A 17,667-nucleotide genomic window follows, 5' to 3' on the forward strand; every position below is an offset into this window, starting at 1 on the left:
TCATGGAAGGTCTGCTGATTGGTTGGTGGTGAGATAATGGGGAGTCAACATCATCAACCTTCTGGTTCCAACCAGTCTTGGGTCTAATGTGCTTGTGAGCAGCATACAGTTAACTTCTTCCACCTGGTGGTGGTTTCAATATCTGCAAAAAGGATCAAAGAATTTGGCTCAGAATATTATCTATAGCCCTTGAAAAGGAACTAAATGTCCTTGAATTTGTTTAATGGCTAAACTGATACTATTTTGTCTTGCTTGACTGCTTTTCTTTGTTTCTGCATTTTCCCACTTCTCTGATTAAATTTATTCTTTGGAATTCAGGGAAGGCCTAGGAGGTCTGTCCTAGGAAGGCCCCATAGGGTCCTGCTTGGTTTTGAATATTTATAAAACATCTTTATACATTCATTGATGGGCACAGGTGGCTTCTATATCTTGGCTTTTGTAAATAGTGCTGCAATGAACCCAAGTGTACATATATCTCTTTGATTTAGTGTTTTCATTGTCTTCATGTAAATACACAGAAGTGGAAATGCTGGACTGTATGGTAGTTCTATTTTCAGTTTTTTGAGGAACCTCCATACTGTTTTCCATAGTGGCTGCACCAATATGCATGCCCACAAACATGTACAAGGGTTTCCTTTTCTCCATGACGTCTCAAACAATTGTTATTTGTTGTTTTTTGGATAATAGCCATTTTGAAAGGTGTGAGGTGATATCTCACTTTGGTTTTGATTTTCATATCCCTGATAATTAGTGATATTGAGCATATTTTCATGTGTCTGTTGGCCATCTGTATGTCTTCCTTGGAAAAATGTCTATTCAGGTCCTATGCCCATTATTTAATCAGACAGTTTTTTTGTTTTGAGGGATTTTTTTATACTCAGTTGTATGAGTTCTTTGTATATTTTGGATATTAACCCCTTATGGGATATATCATTTGCAAATATCTTTTCCCATTCAGTAGGTTGCCTTTTCATTTTTTTTTTTTTTTAACATCTTTATTGGAGTATAATTGCTTTACAATGGTGTGTTAGTTTCTGCTTTATAACAAAGTGAATCAGTTATACATATACATATGTTCCCATATCTCTTCCCTCTTGCGTCTCCCTCCCTCCCACCCTCCCTATTCCACCCCTCTAGGTGTTCACAAAGCACCGAGCTGATCTCCCTGTGCTATGCGGCTGCTTCCCACTAGCTAGCTATTTCACATTTGGTACTGTATATATGTCCATGCCACTCTCTCACCCTGTCACATCTTACCCCTCCCCCTCCCCATATCCTCAAGTCCATTCTCTAGTAGGTCTGTGTCTTTATTCCTGTCTTGCCACTAGGTTCTTCATGACCTTTTTTTTTTTTTTTTTCCCTTAGATTCCATATATATGTGTTAGCATACTGTATTTGTTTTTCTCTTTCTGACTTACTTCACTCTGTATGACAATCTTGTTCTCTTTTTAAATGAAGTCTGGCTGTGCAGTTGACATCAGTTAGATTTGCGTGCCATGTGACACCACGGCACTGGCCAGCCACTGGCTGTATTTGAGCATGAGCTGCAGGGTTTTTCCCCATGGCAGCCCCCAGAGAAATCCATTGTGTGGACGGATAAACAGGAGATAGGACAGAGTCTGGCTCTGTTACCGAGTGTGATCTGGAGTGAACCTCTTGTCCCCTCTGGGCCTCCGCTTCTGTCACTGTCCTTGAGCAGACCCCCCAGGGACCTCCCAGCCCTCTTCCAACCCCATCTACTCTCCTTTGCAGGCCATCCTGATCACCTGGACAAAGAGATTTAAAGCGAGTGGAGTGGAGGGAACGGATGTGGTGAAGCTGCTTGAGAAAGCCATCAAAAAGCGTGGGGTAACTTCTCACTGGCCACTTGCCTTGACTACCCGGAGGTGGGGGAGTGTGGGGAGAAGGCTGTGTGACCAAGGCTCTTTCAGGGGACAGTAGTGCATGGCCTGAGCCATCACACGGTGGGGGGGAGGGCAGTCCTTGAAGACCCAGGCAGGTGAGTGGTGAGAGTTCACGGTCTAGAAGGTCGGGGCTGGTTCAAAGCAGAGCTGTCCGAGGTGCTGCCCCAAAGAGCCAAGCCCTTGGGCAGGGGATGGCCTCCTTCCAACAGGAGGGCAGCTGTGCAGGAAGCTGGCATTGTCGAGTGCAGCAGGCTGGCGTTGCATCAAGTGCAGAAGGCACATGGATGCAGTGGGGTGGTTTGCACAGGGCTGTGGCTCTGTGCGTAAAATCCATTCTGAAAAGAATCTTAAGCCAGATAATGAAGGGCACCTTGCCGTCTCCACAGCGTGATCACTGCGCTCTAATCCAGTGAATTTGAGTGCCAGCAGTAATGAAAGCAGCACTGCCCACGGGGGCAGTGGCGGCTGTGAAAATAGGAGCCCTCCCGCCAGGCTGTCTTGAAGCTTGTGATCTCTGCTCCACGTGTGAGTGGACGGTGACACCCCCTTTTCTCCCCCAAGGACTATGACGCCAACGTTGTGGCTGTGGTGAACGACACTGTAGGGACCATGATGACCTGTGGCTACGACGACCAGCAGTGTGAAGTCGGCCTCATCATTGGTAACGCCCACCGTGTCCTCGTCCCTTCCTGAAGCCGGTGTTTCCAGAAGGCACCGCCTCTTCTCTCATGACTGCGTGCGGTCACAGCTTCTGATCTCGTCTCTCTCTCCAAGGCACGGGCACCAACGCGTGCTACATGGAGGAACTGAGGCACATCGACCTGGTGGAAGGCGACGAGGGGAGGATGTGCATCAACACCGAGTGGGGGGCCTTCGGGGACGACGGGGCCCTGGAGGACATCCGCACCGAGTTCGACCGGGAGATTGACCGGGGCTCACTCAACCCCGGGAAGCAGCTGTGAGTCCCACCCTTTCTAACTAGTCATATAGAGGACTTAGGGGACACTTAACGGAAGATTTGGGGTGGGAGGTGGGAGGGGCAGGAAGCCAGGTGATCAGAAAAGGAAAAGCCCATCAAGTGTGTGTTATCTCTCACTTCTTTGGAGAGATACACAGCTATGAAGTCTGCAGCTTTAAAAGCGTATTTTATTTTATTTTTATTTTTTAATTTTTTTTGGCTACACGGTGTGGGTTGTGGGATCTTAATTCCCCGACCAGGGATCAAAAAGCATATTTTAAATGATTTTCTCTTTGTTTAATTGCACTGTGATTGTGTCCTTGTAAAACATTTTGAAAATTAAAAGCTCAGAGTCATTAGCACAAAGCTAAGGTTTAAAAGCGTTTCCATATGCTGTCCTCACTAGGGTTGCTGTTCAGGGTGGGAGAGGCCATCCGTTCATTCAGCACACATTTCTTGAACACTTAGGATGTGCCAGCTCTGTGCTAGGCTCCAGGGATACAAAGCAGCACCTTCCCTTCTAGGACTTAAGGTCTAGTTGGGGAGAGAAGTCATACATGCAAATACCTGTCATGCAGAGGAGTGGGTGAGAGCCGTGTGAGTCGTGCAGACCTTGGTGAGACCTTCTTCTTCCATGTCATGTATAGGCAGATGGGTCAGAGCTGATAAAGAACATCACATCAGGCTTCTTGGGCAAGTGGGTTTTGGCCTTGGGGAACTCTGGCTACAGAAGTATGAGTGATATTATTCAGGCTGGTGTGGATATTGCTTCCTTTGAGCTACTTGTTTCCCGAAGTGCACACTCATATTTCTCTGTGATGCTAGCGTGCCGCCAGCTCTCTTTGATCGACCTCCCAGCAGCCTCATCCTGGAGTTGGATGCTGTCAGCCCGCTGGGAGATGTTCATTGACCCTGTTGGCTTAACAGCCCTTATCCTATGTTGGAGAGACACTGTCAGGGAGTTGATTCGTCATTTGGAAACCTATTTTACCTATTACCCAGGCTGGCGATTGGGCTTTCCACCTGAGTTAGTGGAATTGCATAAATGGCCAGCCCCCCTCCACTGGGAGTTGTGGTAGTGAATAAATGAGGTCTCTCACGGAGAGAATTCTGAGTTCTTAGGCCCAGCGTAGAATATCTGCTTTGCATGCCGAAGCACCAACCAGCTTGGTAATAAAGAGCCCCAGTTCTGATAGCCAAAGCTTTTTTCCCCTCAATCTATTGACCTAACCCCCAATTCTAAAACCTGACCCCAGCTGACATGAAACTATTTACTGTGCCTGTTTATACATGTCAGTGGAGATCTATGCTTGATTATACTACTGCCTCAGGCCCCTCTGGGATTATTCTGTACTATGCGGCATATGTAACATATTACATCTCTAAAATCCTCAAATGTCCACGTTCACAAGCACATATGACCCCAGGGGTTTCAGATAAGAAATTACGTACCTGTAGTTACTATCGATCACTTAATCAGAAGTCACCCTTCTCAGCAGAGCAGGTAGGGCAGTTACCTGTGATAACTGAGCAGATATGGCCCAGGCCCTTGTCTGTTTCCTTAGCCTCAGTGTAGGGATCCTACATGGTTTGGGTGGAAACCTGGATTCTCTGCGCTCCATTTTGACGTAGTTCTGAATTTCTCTAAAGGGCTGAACCATATCCTCAGGCTGAACTGTGAACTGGGCTCACAGTTGGCTTTCAGTAAACATTCTTGGAATGGTGGATGGATAGGGGATGGATGCAAGGATGGGTGGATGGATGGATGGGGGAGTGGAAGATGGATGGTGGGTGAGAGGTGTAGCTGAGTGACTGGGAAATGGGTAGGTGGCTAAACAGGTAAATGGATAAAAGAGTAAGAAGGGTGGGGTAAGGTCCATCTCCAATATGCTTCCCTGCTTACTGATTACCATAGGTCAGGTCTTGGTAGGAACAGTTCCAAAGAGATGACAGATGCTTGAGTTGTATCATATATTCCTAGAAATAGGCTATTGGCCAGAGAGTCTTTTGCCAAAGTAAATTTACCTGGTCTCTTAGATTTCTGCCTGATTTGGGGGGTCTTCCCTATGTCTTCTGTGCAATGCCAAGTTCTTCAAAGCCCTTTTGTTTTCCTTGTACAAGGGAAAGGTGTTTGCTTCATTTGACTGATGGGGAAATTAAGGCACTAGGATACGGGGATAGGACAAAGCTGGCCCAAGGCTCTTTGTTGAGGTTTAATCTGGGTTAAGTTTGGGGTTTTCTGTCCTGTTGGAAAGTACTATGTTTTTCATAGTGAACTTCCAGAATGCCTAAGAGGCATCTCATCATTTATGAACAAAAATCATCAAGGATGGTCTAGAGGAATGTTTTTCTTTCTTTCTTTATATTTTTTTCAGGAATAGATATTTTTATTTTAATTTTTTAACATTTTAAAAACTTATAGTACATGCTTCTTTATGTATTTAGGCTTTCTACTTCTTATGATAATTTTCTTTATTTATTTTGTAACCCAAGTATATCTTAGGTCCTGGTCTATGTAATAAAGTCTACGTAAGTCTCTGTAAGTTCAGATTCTGTTTCTATCATACATTTAGTTTTGGCGTCTGATGTATTAATTAGCCCCTTTAAGCCTCAGTTCATTTATCTTTAAAATGAATAGAAATAATACAATTATATCATATGGATGTTTGGGGATCAAATAATCTAAGGAATGTAAAGCATTTAGCAATACCTGGTATCTGGTAAGCATTGACAAACTATTACCAAGTTATTGTTACATAAATAGTTTATCCTGAGCCATCTTGATCAATGGCACCACTGCTCATATAGGAAGGTAACCCCCAAACAAATAATCTATATCAACGTCTGTTTCTCTGCCTTTGACATTAATTAAAAAAATATTTACCAAGGCCATACTATCCTCAAGGTTCTGCTCTAGGCACTGTGGATATGGAAGTGACAAAATAGACTGAAAGGAACAAAAACCAAAACACACGTACAACGCGTTTTCATGGAGCTTTCATTCTATTAACCTTTTAGAGAAATGTTTTTCTTTTCTTTCTTTTTTTTTTTTTTTTTTAGGCCGCGGTACATGGCATGCAGGATCTTAGTTCCCCGACCAGGGACTGAACCTGTGCACCAACCCCCCCCCGCCCCGGCAGTGGAAGCATGGTGTCCTAACCACTGGACCGCTAGGGAAGTCCCCTAGAGCAATGTTTTTCATTAGAATTACCTTAAAAAAAATAATTTTTTTAAAAAAGGGGAATTCCCTGGTGGTCCAGTGGTTAGGATTCTGTGCTTTCACTGCTGAGGGCCCAGGTTCAATCCCTGGTCGCGGAACTAAGATCCCACAAGCCACATGGTGCGGCCAAAAAAATAAAAATAAAATAAAATAATAAAGAAGAATTACATAGAGCCCTTTAAAAAGCATACTGTTGCCCAGGCATCCTCCCGCCCTACTGACCTTCCCTCCCAATTCTGATTCATTTGGCCTGGGCTGAGGCCTGTCTTCAGGAGCCTAAAAGTGATTCCAGTTTTTAACCAGGGTTGAAAACATAGGTGTGTTAGCTCTTTGTAAGGGCTCTGTGCCCAGGTGAGCTCCAGCCCACTACGCACCCCCTCATCTGTTTTGACTGAAGTTTGCATTTACTGAGTACTGACCATACATGGCTGACAGGAGGGGTAGTGGCACAGTGGCTCCTGCCTTCATTGGTGATTGCTGCTTCAGGACGGCAGGGGAACGGCCCTGAGTATTCAGGAACCCCACCCTAGCCCCCAAGCTAGAAGGTCTCTCTCTAAAAGGGATCAGACATGGCCTTCCTCCCTGTCGCCCTCCATCCTGGGCCTTTGTTGTTTTGGTCTCATACCTGTCTCCTACTGTAGATGTCAGCCCTACCTTCTTTCATTTTAAATTCCCTGTCTCCTCTTCCTGTCTTCTTGGGCCTCTGGCTCTTTTTCTCTGTTTTGTCTGGAATTTTGAATCTCATTTCCCTGTGATTCCTTCTCACATCTTTCAAAACAAAGGAGACACCGCCCCACAAAACAGCAGTAGCAGTGATCGTAACAGCAGGAAGGTTTGGTCTGGAAAATTCTTTGGCCTGAGTGGTGGTGGAGTAACTCCACTTCTTTTCAAGTCATCCCCCAAACACCTGCTTACTTACTGCGGCTCTGCCTGCTCCATGGAATCTCTCAGCAGCTCTAATCCTCATTAGGTGGCCACAGACCTCACCCTCCTTCTCTGTCCCTGCGCTGCCTGTCGGAGTAGACCCTGGCTGCCAAGGGAACTCCTGATTGGCGTGCAAGCCCTTGCTCCCCTATCTGAATATGGTCCCCCCCCCAACCCTTCCCAGTCTCCCCCAGGCCTGTGCCCACCAGCAGGCAGTGAGGTTGCAACACCACGGTGCTGCCCACCGGCCTGTGGTTGTAGGCATCCGACTGCTGAGAAGCAGATCACGACTCGCTTGGTTTCACTGGAGGCTCATGAGAAGTGCTGTTTCCTCGTTCTGCTGCTCTGACAGGGACTCTGGGGACTGAGAAAGGACAGGCTCCTGGCCTCAGGCTTCCTTTATCTGGAAAGGAGGATGGCAGTATCTATACGTCTAAGAGACCATCGTGTAGAAATGGGAGCAGATCATTCTGAGTGTCTCCAGATGGCAGAGCAAAAAGCAGTGGGTAGAGGGGTGCCAGGCAGGAGGCTGAGTTTTGTTCATCTGAAGGGGGAAGAATCTTCCTATTGTCATACTTGCCCAACAGGGGGGCAGACTACCTAGAGGAAGTGAGGTGGAGGTGAACAAGCACAGGCTGGGTTAGGGGTGGGGCTAGTGGCTGCTAGTGTGGCAGTAATACAGGTAACATCTAATGATACGGCCTATGAGAGGCAGAACAGCACAGTGATTAGAGCATAGAATCTGGGGCTGGATTTAACTGGATTAAAAATGTGGATTTGCCACTTATCAGCCCTGTGACGATGGGCAAATTATGTAACCTCTCTATGCCTCAGTTTTCTTTTTTTTTAAATTTTCTGTAAACATGTTATGAATACTTTTTTTTTGAATTTTATTTAGTTTATTTTTTTATACAGCAGGTTCTTATTAGTTATCTATTTTATACATATTAATATATATATATGTCAATCCCAATCTCCCAATTCATCCTACTATGCCTCAGTTTTCTTATCTGTGGAATGGGGATAATGATAATGTCTATCTCATAGGGTTGTAATGAGGATGAAATAAGTTAATACATATAAGGTGCTTAGTTAAGTATGAGACACATAGTCAGGGCCATAGCACTCATTAATCAGGCACCGTAGCACTTTACCTATATCAATCCCTATCCTCCATACAACAACCTTAAGGGTAGGCCCTGCCATGAGGCCCATTAAACAGGTAAAGAAACTGAGGCCCAGAGAGGTAAGTAGCACAGTAAGTATCAGGGCTGGGATTAAGCCCAGGCAGTCTGGCTTCTGTCTGCTCTGAGTCTCCAGATTAGGCTGCACAGAGGCTGTTCCCACAGGTGTTTGGGGCAGCAACTGGGCAGGGCAGCTAGGACTCAGAAGGGTGCTCTCCTGCCAGGGATCCTCAATGCAGCTGTGGCTGGGGAGGTCCTGTCTGATCCTGTCCAGAGCAGAACAATGAGAACTAGTGTTTCTCTGCGCCTTGTTTTGGGGCTAGGGAGGGCCGCGTGCTCAGGTCCCAGCAGCATCCCTGGCTCCTGGGCCTGGCTCTGAATGGCACAGATCGTTTTGCTGTGTCACAGCCAGCTCTGGGTGTGCCAGCTGGGCTCCCTCAGAGGAGAGGCTGGCTGCCCGGATGTGGACCTGCCTCTGATCTGTCCTGCTCAGGGCTTCCTCCTGGCCCTTGGTCAGCCAGGATTCGGGACCTGGATCTGGCTCAGATATGTCATCGAGCCCCAGTCCCTGGCGGCCTCTCCCCTGCAGTGTTGGGCTCAAAATGCTGTTGCAGCCACAGAGCCCACACCTCCCACCACACCTCGCAGGGGAGGCAGGAGAGCGGATCCGCTGTGACTGGCCTGTGGCTGAATGTGGCCAGAGCAGTAAGATGAGCCGACTGGTTTTAAGCTGCTTGGAGCCCTCTCCTGGAGTGTAGGGGCCGGTCATTGGGGAAGGAGTGAGTTCCCCCAAAGCACATTCCTGGTCCTTTTGGCTGGAGAAGATCATGGATGCCAGGGAGGTGACCAGCGACAGAGGTCCCATGGGGAAAGGCTGCATTTCAGCCCTGTCATCTTCCCTCGGGGAAGACATTTTCCCTTTCTGAGCTGGGAAATGGAGAGAATACTTCCTGGCCACCTTCCCACAGGAATTGGAGAGCTCCCTGACAGGGTGATGAAGATGAAAGCCCTTTAAAAAGTACAGCATTGGGAATTCCCTGGCAGTCCAGTGGTTAGGACTCTGCGCTTACACTGCTGGGGCCCAGGTTCAATCCCTGGCCGGGGAACTAAGATCCTGCAAGCCGTGTGGAATGGCCAAAAAAATATAAATAAATAAATAAAATAAAAAGAAAGGCATAAAGTTTTGTAAGAGATGATCATATTCTGCTCATTTCTGTCTGGGGGCCTTCTTGCCAACTCCAATCTAAATCCTTATGTTTCCCCCGCCTCCAGGCAGCCTCCCCTGCCTGCCCCTGCCCCTTGGTGCTCTCCTCCTGTTTCCTACCCTGGGGGTGGGTGTGGGGTCCGGATGACCCCTGTTCCCCCGCTGTGTGCTCGCTGTTTGATCACACAAGTGCGTGGTCTTGCCTGACAGTGAGAATGTGAGCTCGTGAGGGGTGATCACACAAGTGCGTGGTCTTGCCTGACAGTGAGAATGTGAGCTTGTGAGGGGTGGGGCCGTGCCTTCCTCTCCTTTTGTGTCTCTCGCACCCTTTAAGAGCTGCCCCACTGGTGGGTACGTAAGAAAGACTGACAAGTGCCTGGGTGCTTTTCTTCTGCAGGTTTGAGAAGATGGTCAGTGGCATGTACATGGGCGAGCTGGTCCGATTGATCCTGGTCAAGATGGCCAAGGAGGGCCTCTTATTTGAAGGGCGGATCACCCCGGAGTTGCTCACCAGAGGGAAGTTTAACACCAGTGACGTGTCAGCCATTGAAAAGTAGGTGCCTCCCCTCAAGGCTTTCTGGGGGTGTGGGGCAGAGAAGAACGACAGGTCCCTTGTTACCACTTAAGTCCTGGTTTGCTGGGCTTCTCAAGAGTGTCAGGGCTTTCTGGGCCAGTCTCCCCTCTCTCTTAGCTCACCCATCCTGGGCTGCTTTCCCTGCGGGCACCTGGTGGCATTAAAGAGCCATCTAGTTAGCGGCAAATGCTTTGTGGATGGTTTAGTTATGAAAGTAGCCTCTTCTCCTTCACTCCGCACCTCCCCCCCACACACACACGATTAGAATGAGCCCGGGCCCGGTTAATTCCCCCTTGGGATATCAGGACCTTCTCCAGACAATGTTCCAGCGAAACCCAGTGACCTCAAGATCATTAGGTGTTCCCTGAAAAAAGGGTTCTGTGACCAATAGGATTGGAAAATACTTAGAGAAGTACAGTATTCATTAGCATATTAAAGAAACCCCAGTTCACCTTGGTTAGCTGGTCATTTCCCAAAACTCCCTTGTGCCTGAAACACCCTCCGCCTCCTCCCTCCCGACTCTGGCTTGGCCCCTACATTCTCTCACTTGTTCACTGCCACAGGTGTTCCCTGGCACAAGTTTGAGAAACATTGGTTAACAGATGAGACAGGACAGATAGACATAGAAGGACAGAGTCCAGCCAGCCACCCGGCTGCTACCTTTTGGCCTCAACATAAGAAACCCAGACTTCCCTGCCTCGATTATTATTTGCAGGCCTTGGGTGAACTTGATGCCAGGCAGTTTGGTGTAGTCAGGCGGCTCCACGTCTGAAGGGCTCCTGTCCTGTGGCCAGTTCCGTGCGCCACCAGGTTCTGTTCCTGGTTCAGGAGACCCCACGTAGCCGTGCGAGGCCACCTGTTTAAGCATAGGGCTAGCTTGGTGCCAGAAATGCCCTTTCATTTCCACACGAGGCGGTCATCCCACCACCCCTGCTGTGGTCCTAGAAATTCAGAGCCAGTGGCCTCATAGCTCTGGCTCCTGGGAGAAGATGCTAATGTAAGTGGAGAGGGGTTTATCTGAACTTACTCTTATTTCCCATCCGAGTCCTGGCATTCGTCCTAGGATCTCTCCTTTAGGAGCAGTTGGTACAGAGCTACAGTCAATAGGGAGGCACAGTACTGAGTTTCCAGTCGTCTCTCTTCTCAAGTCACCTCGATCAACTATTGGGAGGTGGGGGGAGCGAGAGGCTCATGGTTTGTCTTCAGAATCATTGACAAAGTCAGGAAATGTCTGCCTTCCTCTGGGCCTGTTTCTGGTGTTGGCTCTTAGGTTACCAAGAAACAAAACCCACTTGAACTAGCTCAAGAAGGCATCTATATTGTAATAAAGTCTATCTCAAAAAAACCTATTAAAAACATCTTACCAGTGCAGATGTTGGAAGCATTCTCTTTGAAATCAGGAGCAAGACAGTATCACCTGTTTCTATTCAGCACTGTCCTGGAGCCTTAGCCAAATGTTTTTTAGGAAAGAAAAAGAAATTAAAGGCATAAGAATCAAAAAAAGAGGAAGTAAAACTGTCATTATTTGCAGATGGTATTTGTTTGTATGGAACACCAAAAATATCTAGACAAGTGATTAGAATAATAGGAGAGGTTAGGAAGATATCTGAAGATAAGATACAAAAATTAATTTCTATATATTGACAGTAATTAAAATATGTATATATTTTAAAATCTTCTATTTTAGAATAGTTTTAGACTTAAAAATTGCAAAGATAGTACATATCCCTCACCCAGTTTTCCCCACTGTTAACATTTTATCTTAATATGGTACATTTAAAATATGTGTGTGTGTGTGTGTGTGTGTGTGTGTGTAAAGAATATGTATATCTTCTTTTTTTTTTTAAAGACCACATCTACAATAGTAATAAAACTATACCCTGGAGTGAATCCAGCAAAAGATATACAAAGCATGTATGTATGCAGCAAATTAAAATTTGACTGGAAGACATCAAGGAAGAATGTGTAAGAATGCAGGGGCAACTCACAGACCCAAAGAGCAGGAGATTTCCCCCAGGCCTCCTGGGCACTGAGCCCTGGGGTGGAAGCATCTATTTCTTCACCTGTTCAGGGCCCATGTGGTCTGGCTTGTTCACTTCTCTCCGTTTGTCTGACATGTCATAACCCAGCCTAGTATAGTTTTTCCTCTTGCTGCCTCCTGACTTCTTACGGAGGAGACCCTTTCTCAGGCTCTCCTCAGGCATTTGACTGCCTTCATCCCATGTCGTACACACGTGGTGAACGGTGAGTTCACCTCTCCAGGACCTTCAAACCTCAGTGCTTTGCACTGCCTGCTGTGGTCCTTAACTCGCAAGTATTGGCCTCTGACCTCACAGGAATAAGGAAGGCCTCCACAATGCCAGAGAAATCCTGACCCGCCTGGGAGTGGAGCCATCTGATGACGACTGTATTTCGGTCCAGCACGTGTGCACCATTGTCTCGTTCCGCTCTGCCAACCTAGTGGCTGCGACGCTGGGCGCCATCCTGAATCGTCTTCGAGATAACAAGGGCACGCCCAGGCTGCGGACCACGGTTGGTGTCGACGGGTCTCTTTACAAGACGCACCCACAGTGAGTCTGCCCTTTGCTATATAATTGGCACTCAATACCCGCCTGGGCTAAGGACTTTCTCCAGAGGGCAGACTTTTGCACCCAGTGAAGGTTTCTGGCAGACAAGACAATATGTAGTTCTGGGCAGAAAGGTCAGAGTTGCCCACCTGGGGAAGTATCCAGCCCTCAGCTGATTCCTGCTGGTGTTGCTTCTGCACTGCACTGTCATCTCTCCTCATTTCGTAAGTCTTGTTAGAGATTTCTATAGCTGCCAGGAGCACTGGGTGGAATATGTCTGCATCTTGAATTCTCTTGCTTGTCTGCGTTTCATCAGGGACCTTCATCCTCACTGTAGCTCGGGTCATAGGTGTAGTGCCCACATTCCTATTTTAGAAGCTCCGATGAGTTTCTAAAGCCCTTCCAACCCTCAGATAGTACTTTTTAAAAATGGGCAACTTGTTGATGCTTTGCATCTGAGAGCCAGAGAGAGATTAAGTTGTTAAGTGGTCCCCATTGATGCTGCCTTCTTCTCTGTTGGACGCCTTAGCGTCAAAAGCTTTCTGTGGCCACTAAGAACATGGTCTGAATCTTTTAAAAAGGCTAAAGGTGAATTCTAAGTCTTTATGTTCCGAGTTTTAACAATAACTGCCTGTGACGTGATTTTTTTGTACAGGATCTCAGATATTTCTCCCATTGTATGTATAATGTGCCTGTGAAGTGGCCTTGCAGATACTGTGCCTTAATACCCAGTTCTAGTAACAGTTAAATAAAGATCGACTTAAACTGAAATAGTTCAGTGTTGCTGAGGGGATAGGGTTTGAGCTAGTTAGCTGCTATTATCTGCCAGGTTCATAATTTTATTTCTTTATATTCTTAGAGTTTTTGTAAAATTCTTGATAATGCAATTAGGCATCTTTTTTTTTTCTCTTTTTTGTTTTTAAATTTCTTGGCTAATTTTTGGACAAGACAGCTTAGGGATTTACATCACATTAAAATAATTTTCTACTTGTGGTAAAATATACATAATATAAAATTTACCATCTTAGCCATTTTTTGAGTGTACAGTTCAGTAAATTTAAGTACATTCACACTGTTGTGCAGGCATCACCACCAGTCATCTCTAGAACTCTGTCATCTGCAACATCATATTTTAAAAAATAACTTTGATTCAATACTGATTATTTCGGGAATAACATATTTTTGGTGTAGAAACTTCAGATAGTTCAAAAAATTACAAAGAGAATAGAAGTCATTGTTAATCCCATCCCCTGGAGTTGACCGCTGTTAACATTTTGAGGTTCCGGTTTCCCAGTTTCGCATGGCAGGCAGCCTTCTGTACTTACAACAGACCACAGACCTGGAGAAAGTTGTCTCCAAAGTTGTCTGTGTCTCACTGAGTCCTGTCCTAAAGTCCTCTTCTAACCACTAAAAAATATCCCTGGTCTTGGGGGCTGGGGGAAAGGGCCAAGTGAAAATGGAAAACAAGAGCAATTCTTGCTTGATTGAGCCCTTGGCTCAGCGCCAGTTATTCATCGAAGATTTGATGAACTCACTGAGTTCCCACCACATCACTGTCAGCCAGATGCTGTCATCCACCGTGACTCCAAGGCTAAGTAACGGGACAAGGTCCCCTGGTATGGAAGTGGGGGCACTCACCCTGTCTCCTGGTCTGACTTTTAAACACTGGGCTCTTTCTTGACCACTGTGCTGTATTATCTCCTTGTTATGGTGGACAACAACATTTTTTTGGACCCTGAATTTTCTGTATTTGATATTCTTTTTTGTTTGTTTGTTTTGGCCTCGTGGCATGTGGGATCTTAGTTCCCTCACCACGGATCAAACCTGTGGTCCCCTGCAGTGGAAGTGCAGAGTCCTAACCACTGGACCACCAGGGAAGTCCCTCGATATTCATGTAGTACTGAGAGCCCTCTCTTTTTATGTGTCACTGTGGGTGATTTCAGTTTTCCCTTTTTACCTGTCTGCGTTTGGTAACTTTTCTACAGTGGATGTGTTGTGTGACTGGAGTAATGCGGAAAGCAAGTGTAGAAAATGGAACTAAGGTGTGCAAGAAGAGAGAAGGGGGTCCTAGAGGTCCCTACAGTCCGGCTCAGTCGGCTATTGTGGCCTCCCCACCCCAGGTATTCCCGGCGTTTCCACAAGACCCTGAGGCGCTTGGTGCCCGACTGCGATGTGCGTTTCCTCCTCTCGGAGAGTGGCAGCGGCAAGGGGGCTGCCATGGTGACCGCGGTGGCCTACCGCCTGGCTGAGCAGCACCGGCAGATAGAGGAGACCCTGGCCCACTTCAGTCTCACCAAGGATATGCTGCTGGAGGTGAAAAGGAGGATGCGGGCCGAGATGGAATTGGGGCTGGGCAAGCAGACGCATGACAAGGCCGTTGTCAAGATGCTGCCCTCCTTCGTCCGGAGCACTCCTGATGGGACAGGTGAGGACCTCTGTTGGGGGCTGACACGCCCCTCCTGCTTCTCATACCAGTGGCCGAGTCACGGTGGGGCTGCAGGGTGGTTGGCTTCTCCAGGGGATGCTTTACACTGGGGTGGCATGATTTTGGCAAGAGCTAGAAACTCACTCAAACCTCTCTCTTCCATTTTTACCACCGACTTGCCGCGTGTGTGACTCAAGGCAGTCGATTTCCCCTGGTCCAGCCTCCCAGGCAGGTGCTGTCTCTAAAACCACAGCCCTGTTCAGAATTAGAAAGTGTTCTTAAGAGAACAGAGCTGGGCAGATCCCGAAGCACTGAGATTGCTATAGGGCCTCTGATAAACACAGGAAAGCAGAAGAAGGATAAACACTCACTGCCCCCTTCCTAGGTCCTGGTGGAGAGGCACACAGAGGCCTGGGGATTGTTACACCCGGGCAGATTGGAGCTCAGCGTCCAACCCCGTACTGCTGACCTTGCTGGTCCTGTTGGAGCTGAGCACTGGGGGGGGTGCTGATGACTGTTTGTGATATGAGTATGTCCTATGTGTAAGCTACTTACTCTTGCATTATAAACCACCCTGAAACTTAGTGGCTATAAACAGCAACCACTTATTGTTGCTCAGGGGTCCCTGGGTCGGCAACTTATCGTTGCTCATCTGGGCCAGGCTTGGCTGATCTTTCATTCATGCGTCTGCAGTCCCTGGGGGACTCTCCCTTACACATCCAGCATTTGTCTGTCAGCTGGGGTGTAGGAGTGCCCGGCCACGTGTCTCATCCTCCAGCGGGCCGCCGGGCTTGTTCACATGGTAACAGCAGGGTCCACGAGGGAGAGGGAGACCTCAAAGCCTCTTGGAGGCCTAGGCTGGGGCTGGCTCAGCTCCGCTTCTGCCACACTCTGTTGGCCAAAGCAAGTTATAAGGCCAGGCCAGATCCAAGGGGAGGCGGAAATAGATTCCATCTTTTGACGGGAAGAACTGCAAAGTCACTTTGCAAAGAAGCCTGCATACAGGGAGGAGTGACTGTGGCCATTTTTGCAAACACTATACACATAGACATATATTATTAATTTTTATATGAGGTTCCCTAAGATCAGGTCATTGTTGCCAGGCTTTTTAGTAGCCTGGTAAAATTTATTTGTTTACTGTGACAGATGGTTCATCCATGGGCCCTTTTGTCCTTCTAGTGTGGCTCAGAGGCTGCGGTGGTCATGAGTTAGTGCCCACCCTCTCTGAGCCTGGGCTGTGTGCTGAGGGAAGACTTAAGAGCTTCTCCCCTATATTTAATATGCGGCTTCCTCCCTTGAAAGTCTGAAGTCTTGGGGTTACTGGCTGCCAGGAGGTAATACTAACTCTTCTTGACCTTCTTTATGTTCTTGACCACAACAGAGCACGGTGACTTCTTGGCCCTGGATCTTGGAGGAACGAATTTCCGCGTCTTGCTGGTGAAAATTCGCAGTGGGAAAAAGAGAACAGTGGAAATGCACAACAAGATCTACGCCATTCCCACGGAAATCATGCAGGGCACTGGGGAAGAGGTGAGACAGTTTTGCTTTTACACCACCATGGCATATGTGCGTCACAGACCTGGCCAGTGGCATCGTTGGGCCCCAGAACCTGCATATGATACATGCCGCTGTGCAGTTGTGTCTGTGTGGCCCGAAAGCATCAGGTACATTCAGCCATGCTGGGCTTAGGATGCTCAGGGGCTGGGAAGATACTAGGGAGGGGGGCTTGCTCTGCATGTGTCGGGGGCTGGTGTGTGTGTGTGTGTGTGTACTTGTATGTATGCACTGAAGGTATGAAACTAGAAGGTACATGAGTCAGCCCTTCTTTTCTCCTAAAGCTGTTTGACCACATCGTTTCCTGCATCTCTGACTTCCTGGACTACATGGGCATCAAGGGCCCCAGAATGCCTCTGGGCTTCACGTTTTCGTTTCCCTGCAAGCAGACGAGCTTGGATGCGGTGAGTCTCCTTTTTCAGACATCGGGCGGCGCTGACTGTCCCTTGGCCAGTGTGGGTCAGCTCTTGAAGCCTCCTCCAACCTCTGTGTCATCCCTCGATTCTGGGACAGCTTAGCTGTCGCAGTGGGTTGACCCAGGCCTTACGCCACACCCTCCAGTACATCTTAAGACTCTACTCTTCTTTTATCATTTAAAGCATTCACCTCTTCTGGGAAGCCTTCTGGTCCTCCAGGCAAAAAGAATCTCACCCTCGTGAGTGTTCCCTGTTTCCTCGAACGTTGCCTGGTTATAGCACTTCTTACACAGTTTTTAGTGATCTTTGGTGTCTCTCTTTCCTGCGATGTCGTATGCTCCTTGAGCCGAGGACCTGTGTTCCCCACGGGCCCTAGCACAGTGTGCTATCAGAGAAGATGCTTAATAAATGTTTATTCAATAAATGGAATGAACCAGGGCTCAAGGTCAGGGCTTGAGCACCTGCTGAGGACCAAGAGCTGGGCACACAGGTCCTGCCCTCAGGAAGCCGCCAGTCTAGTGGAGCATCCCAGCCTACTCCAGCAACACCGGCACCACGCTTAGGGGTGTTGGCAGGCCCAGGGGGATGTTCTGTGTGGAAGGGACCGGTTGTGCAGAAGCATGCAGGCGAGACCCATCCTCTGTGTTTCACAGGTAGAGGTATGGCCAGGGAGCAGGCCCTGGTGTTGGCACCACATCACACGGGGCCTTATGCCAGGGTTTGAGGCACGTGATTGG

General features: G+C 47.7%; 1 protein-coding gene and 1 non-coding gene across 2 annotated transcripts in view; both read left to right on the plus strand.

Moving 5' to 3' along the window:
* The window catches only part of HK1 (hexokinase 1), a 70,040-nt gene that overhangs the window by 37,426 nt on the left and 14,947 nt on the right, over positions 1-17,667 (plus strand). Inside the window, exons 5-12 of the mRNA XM_068547720.1 lie at positions 1,753-1,848; positions 2,466-2,565; positions 2,679-2,862; positions 9,792-9,947; positions 12,305-12,538; positions 14,656-14,960; positions 16,342-16,490; positions 16,799-16,918. Coding sequence (XP_068403821.1) covers positions 1,753-1,848; positions 2,466-2,565; positions 2,679-2,862; positions 9,792-9,947; positions 12,305-12,538; positions 14,656-14,960; positions 16,342-16,490; positions 16,799-16,918 — 1,344 coding nt within the window. The remainder of the gene's footprint in view (positions 1-1,752; positions 1,849-2,465; positions 2,566-2,678; positions 2,863-9,791; positions 9,948-12,304; positions 12,539-14,655; positions 14,961-16,341; positions 16,491-16,798; positions 16,919-17,667) is intronic.
* Positions 9,225-9,296, plus strand: TRNAV-UAC (transfer RNA valine (anticodon UAC)). Its single transcript has one exon. It is a non-coding gene; the product is annotated as a tRNA-Val (tRNA).

This window comes from Eschrichtius robustus, chromosome 7 (genome assembly GCF_028021215.1).
Source record: "Eschrichtius robustus isolate mEscRob2 chromosome 7, mEscRob2.pri, whole genome shotgun sequence".
NCBI lineage: Eukaryota > Metazoa > Chordata > Mammalia > Artiodactyla > Eschrichtiidae > Eschrichtius > Eschrichtius robustus.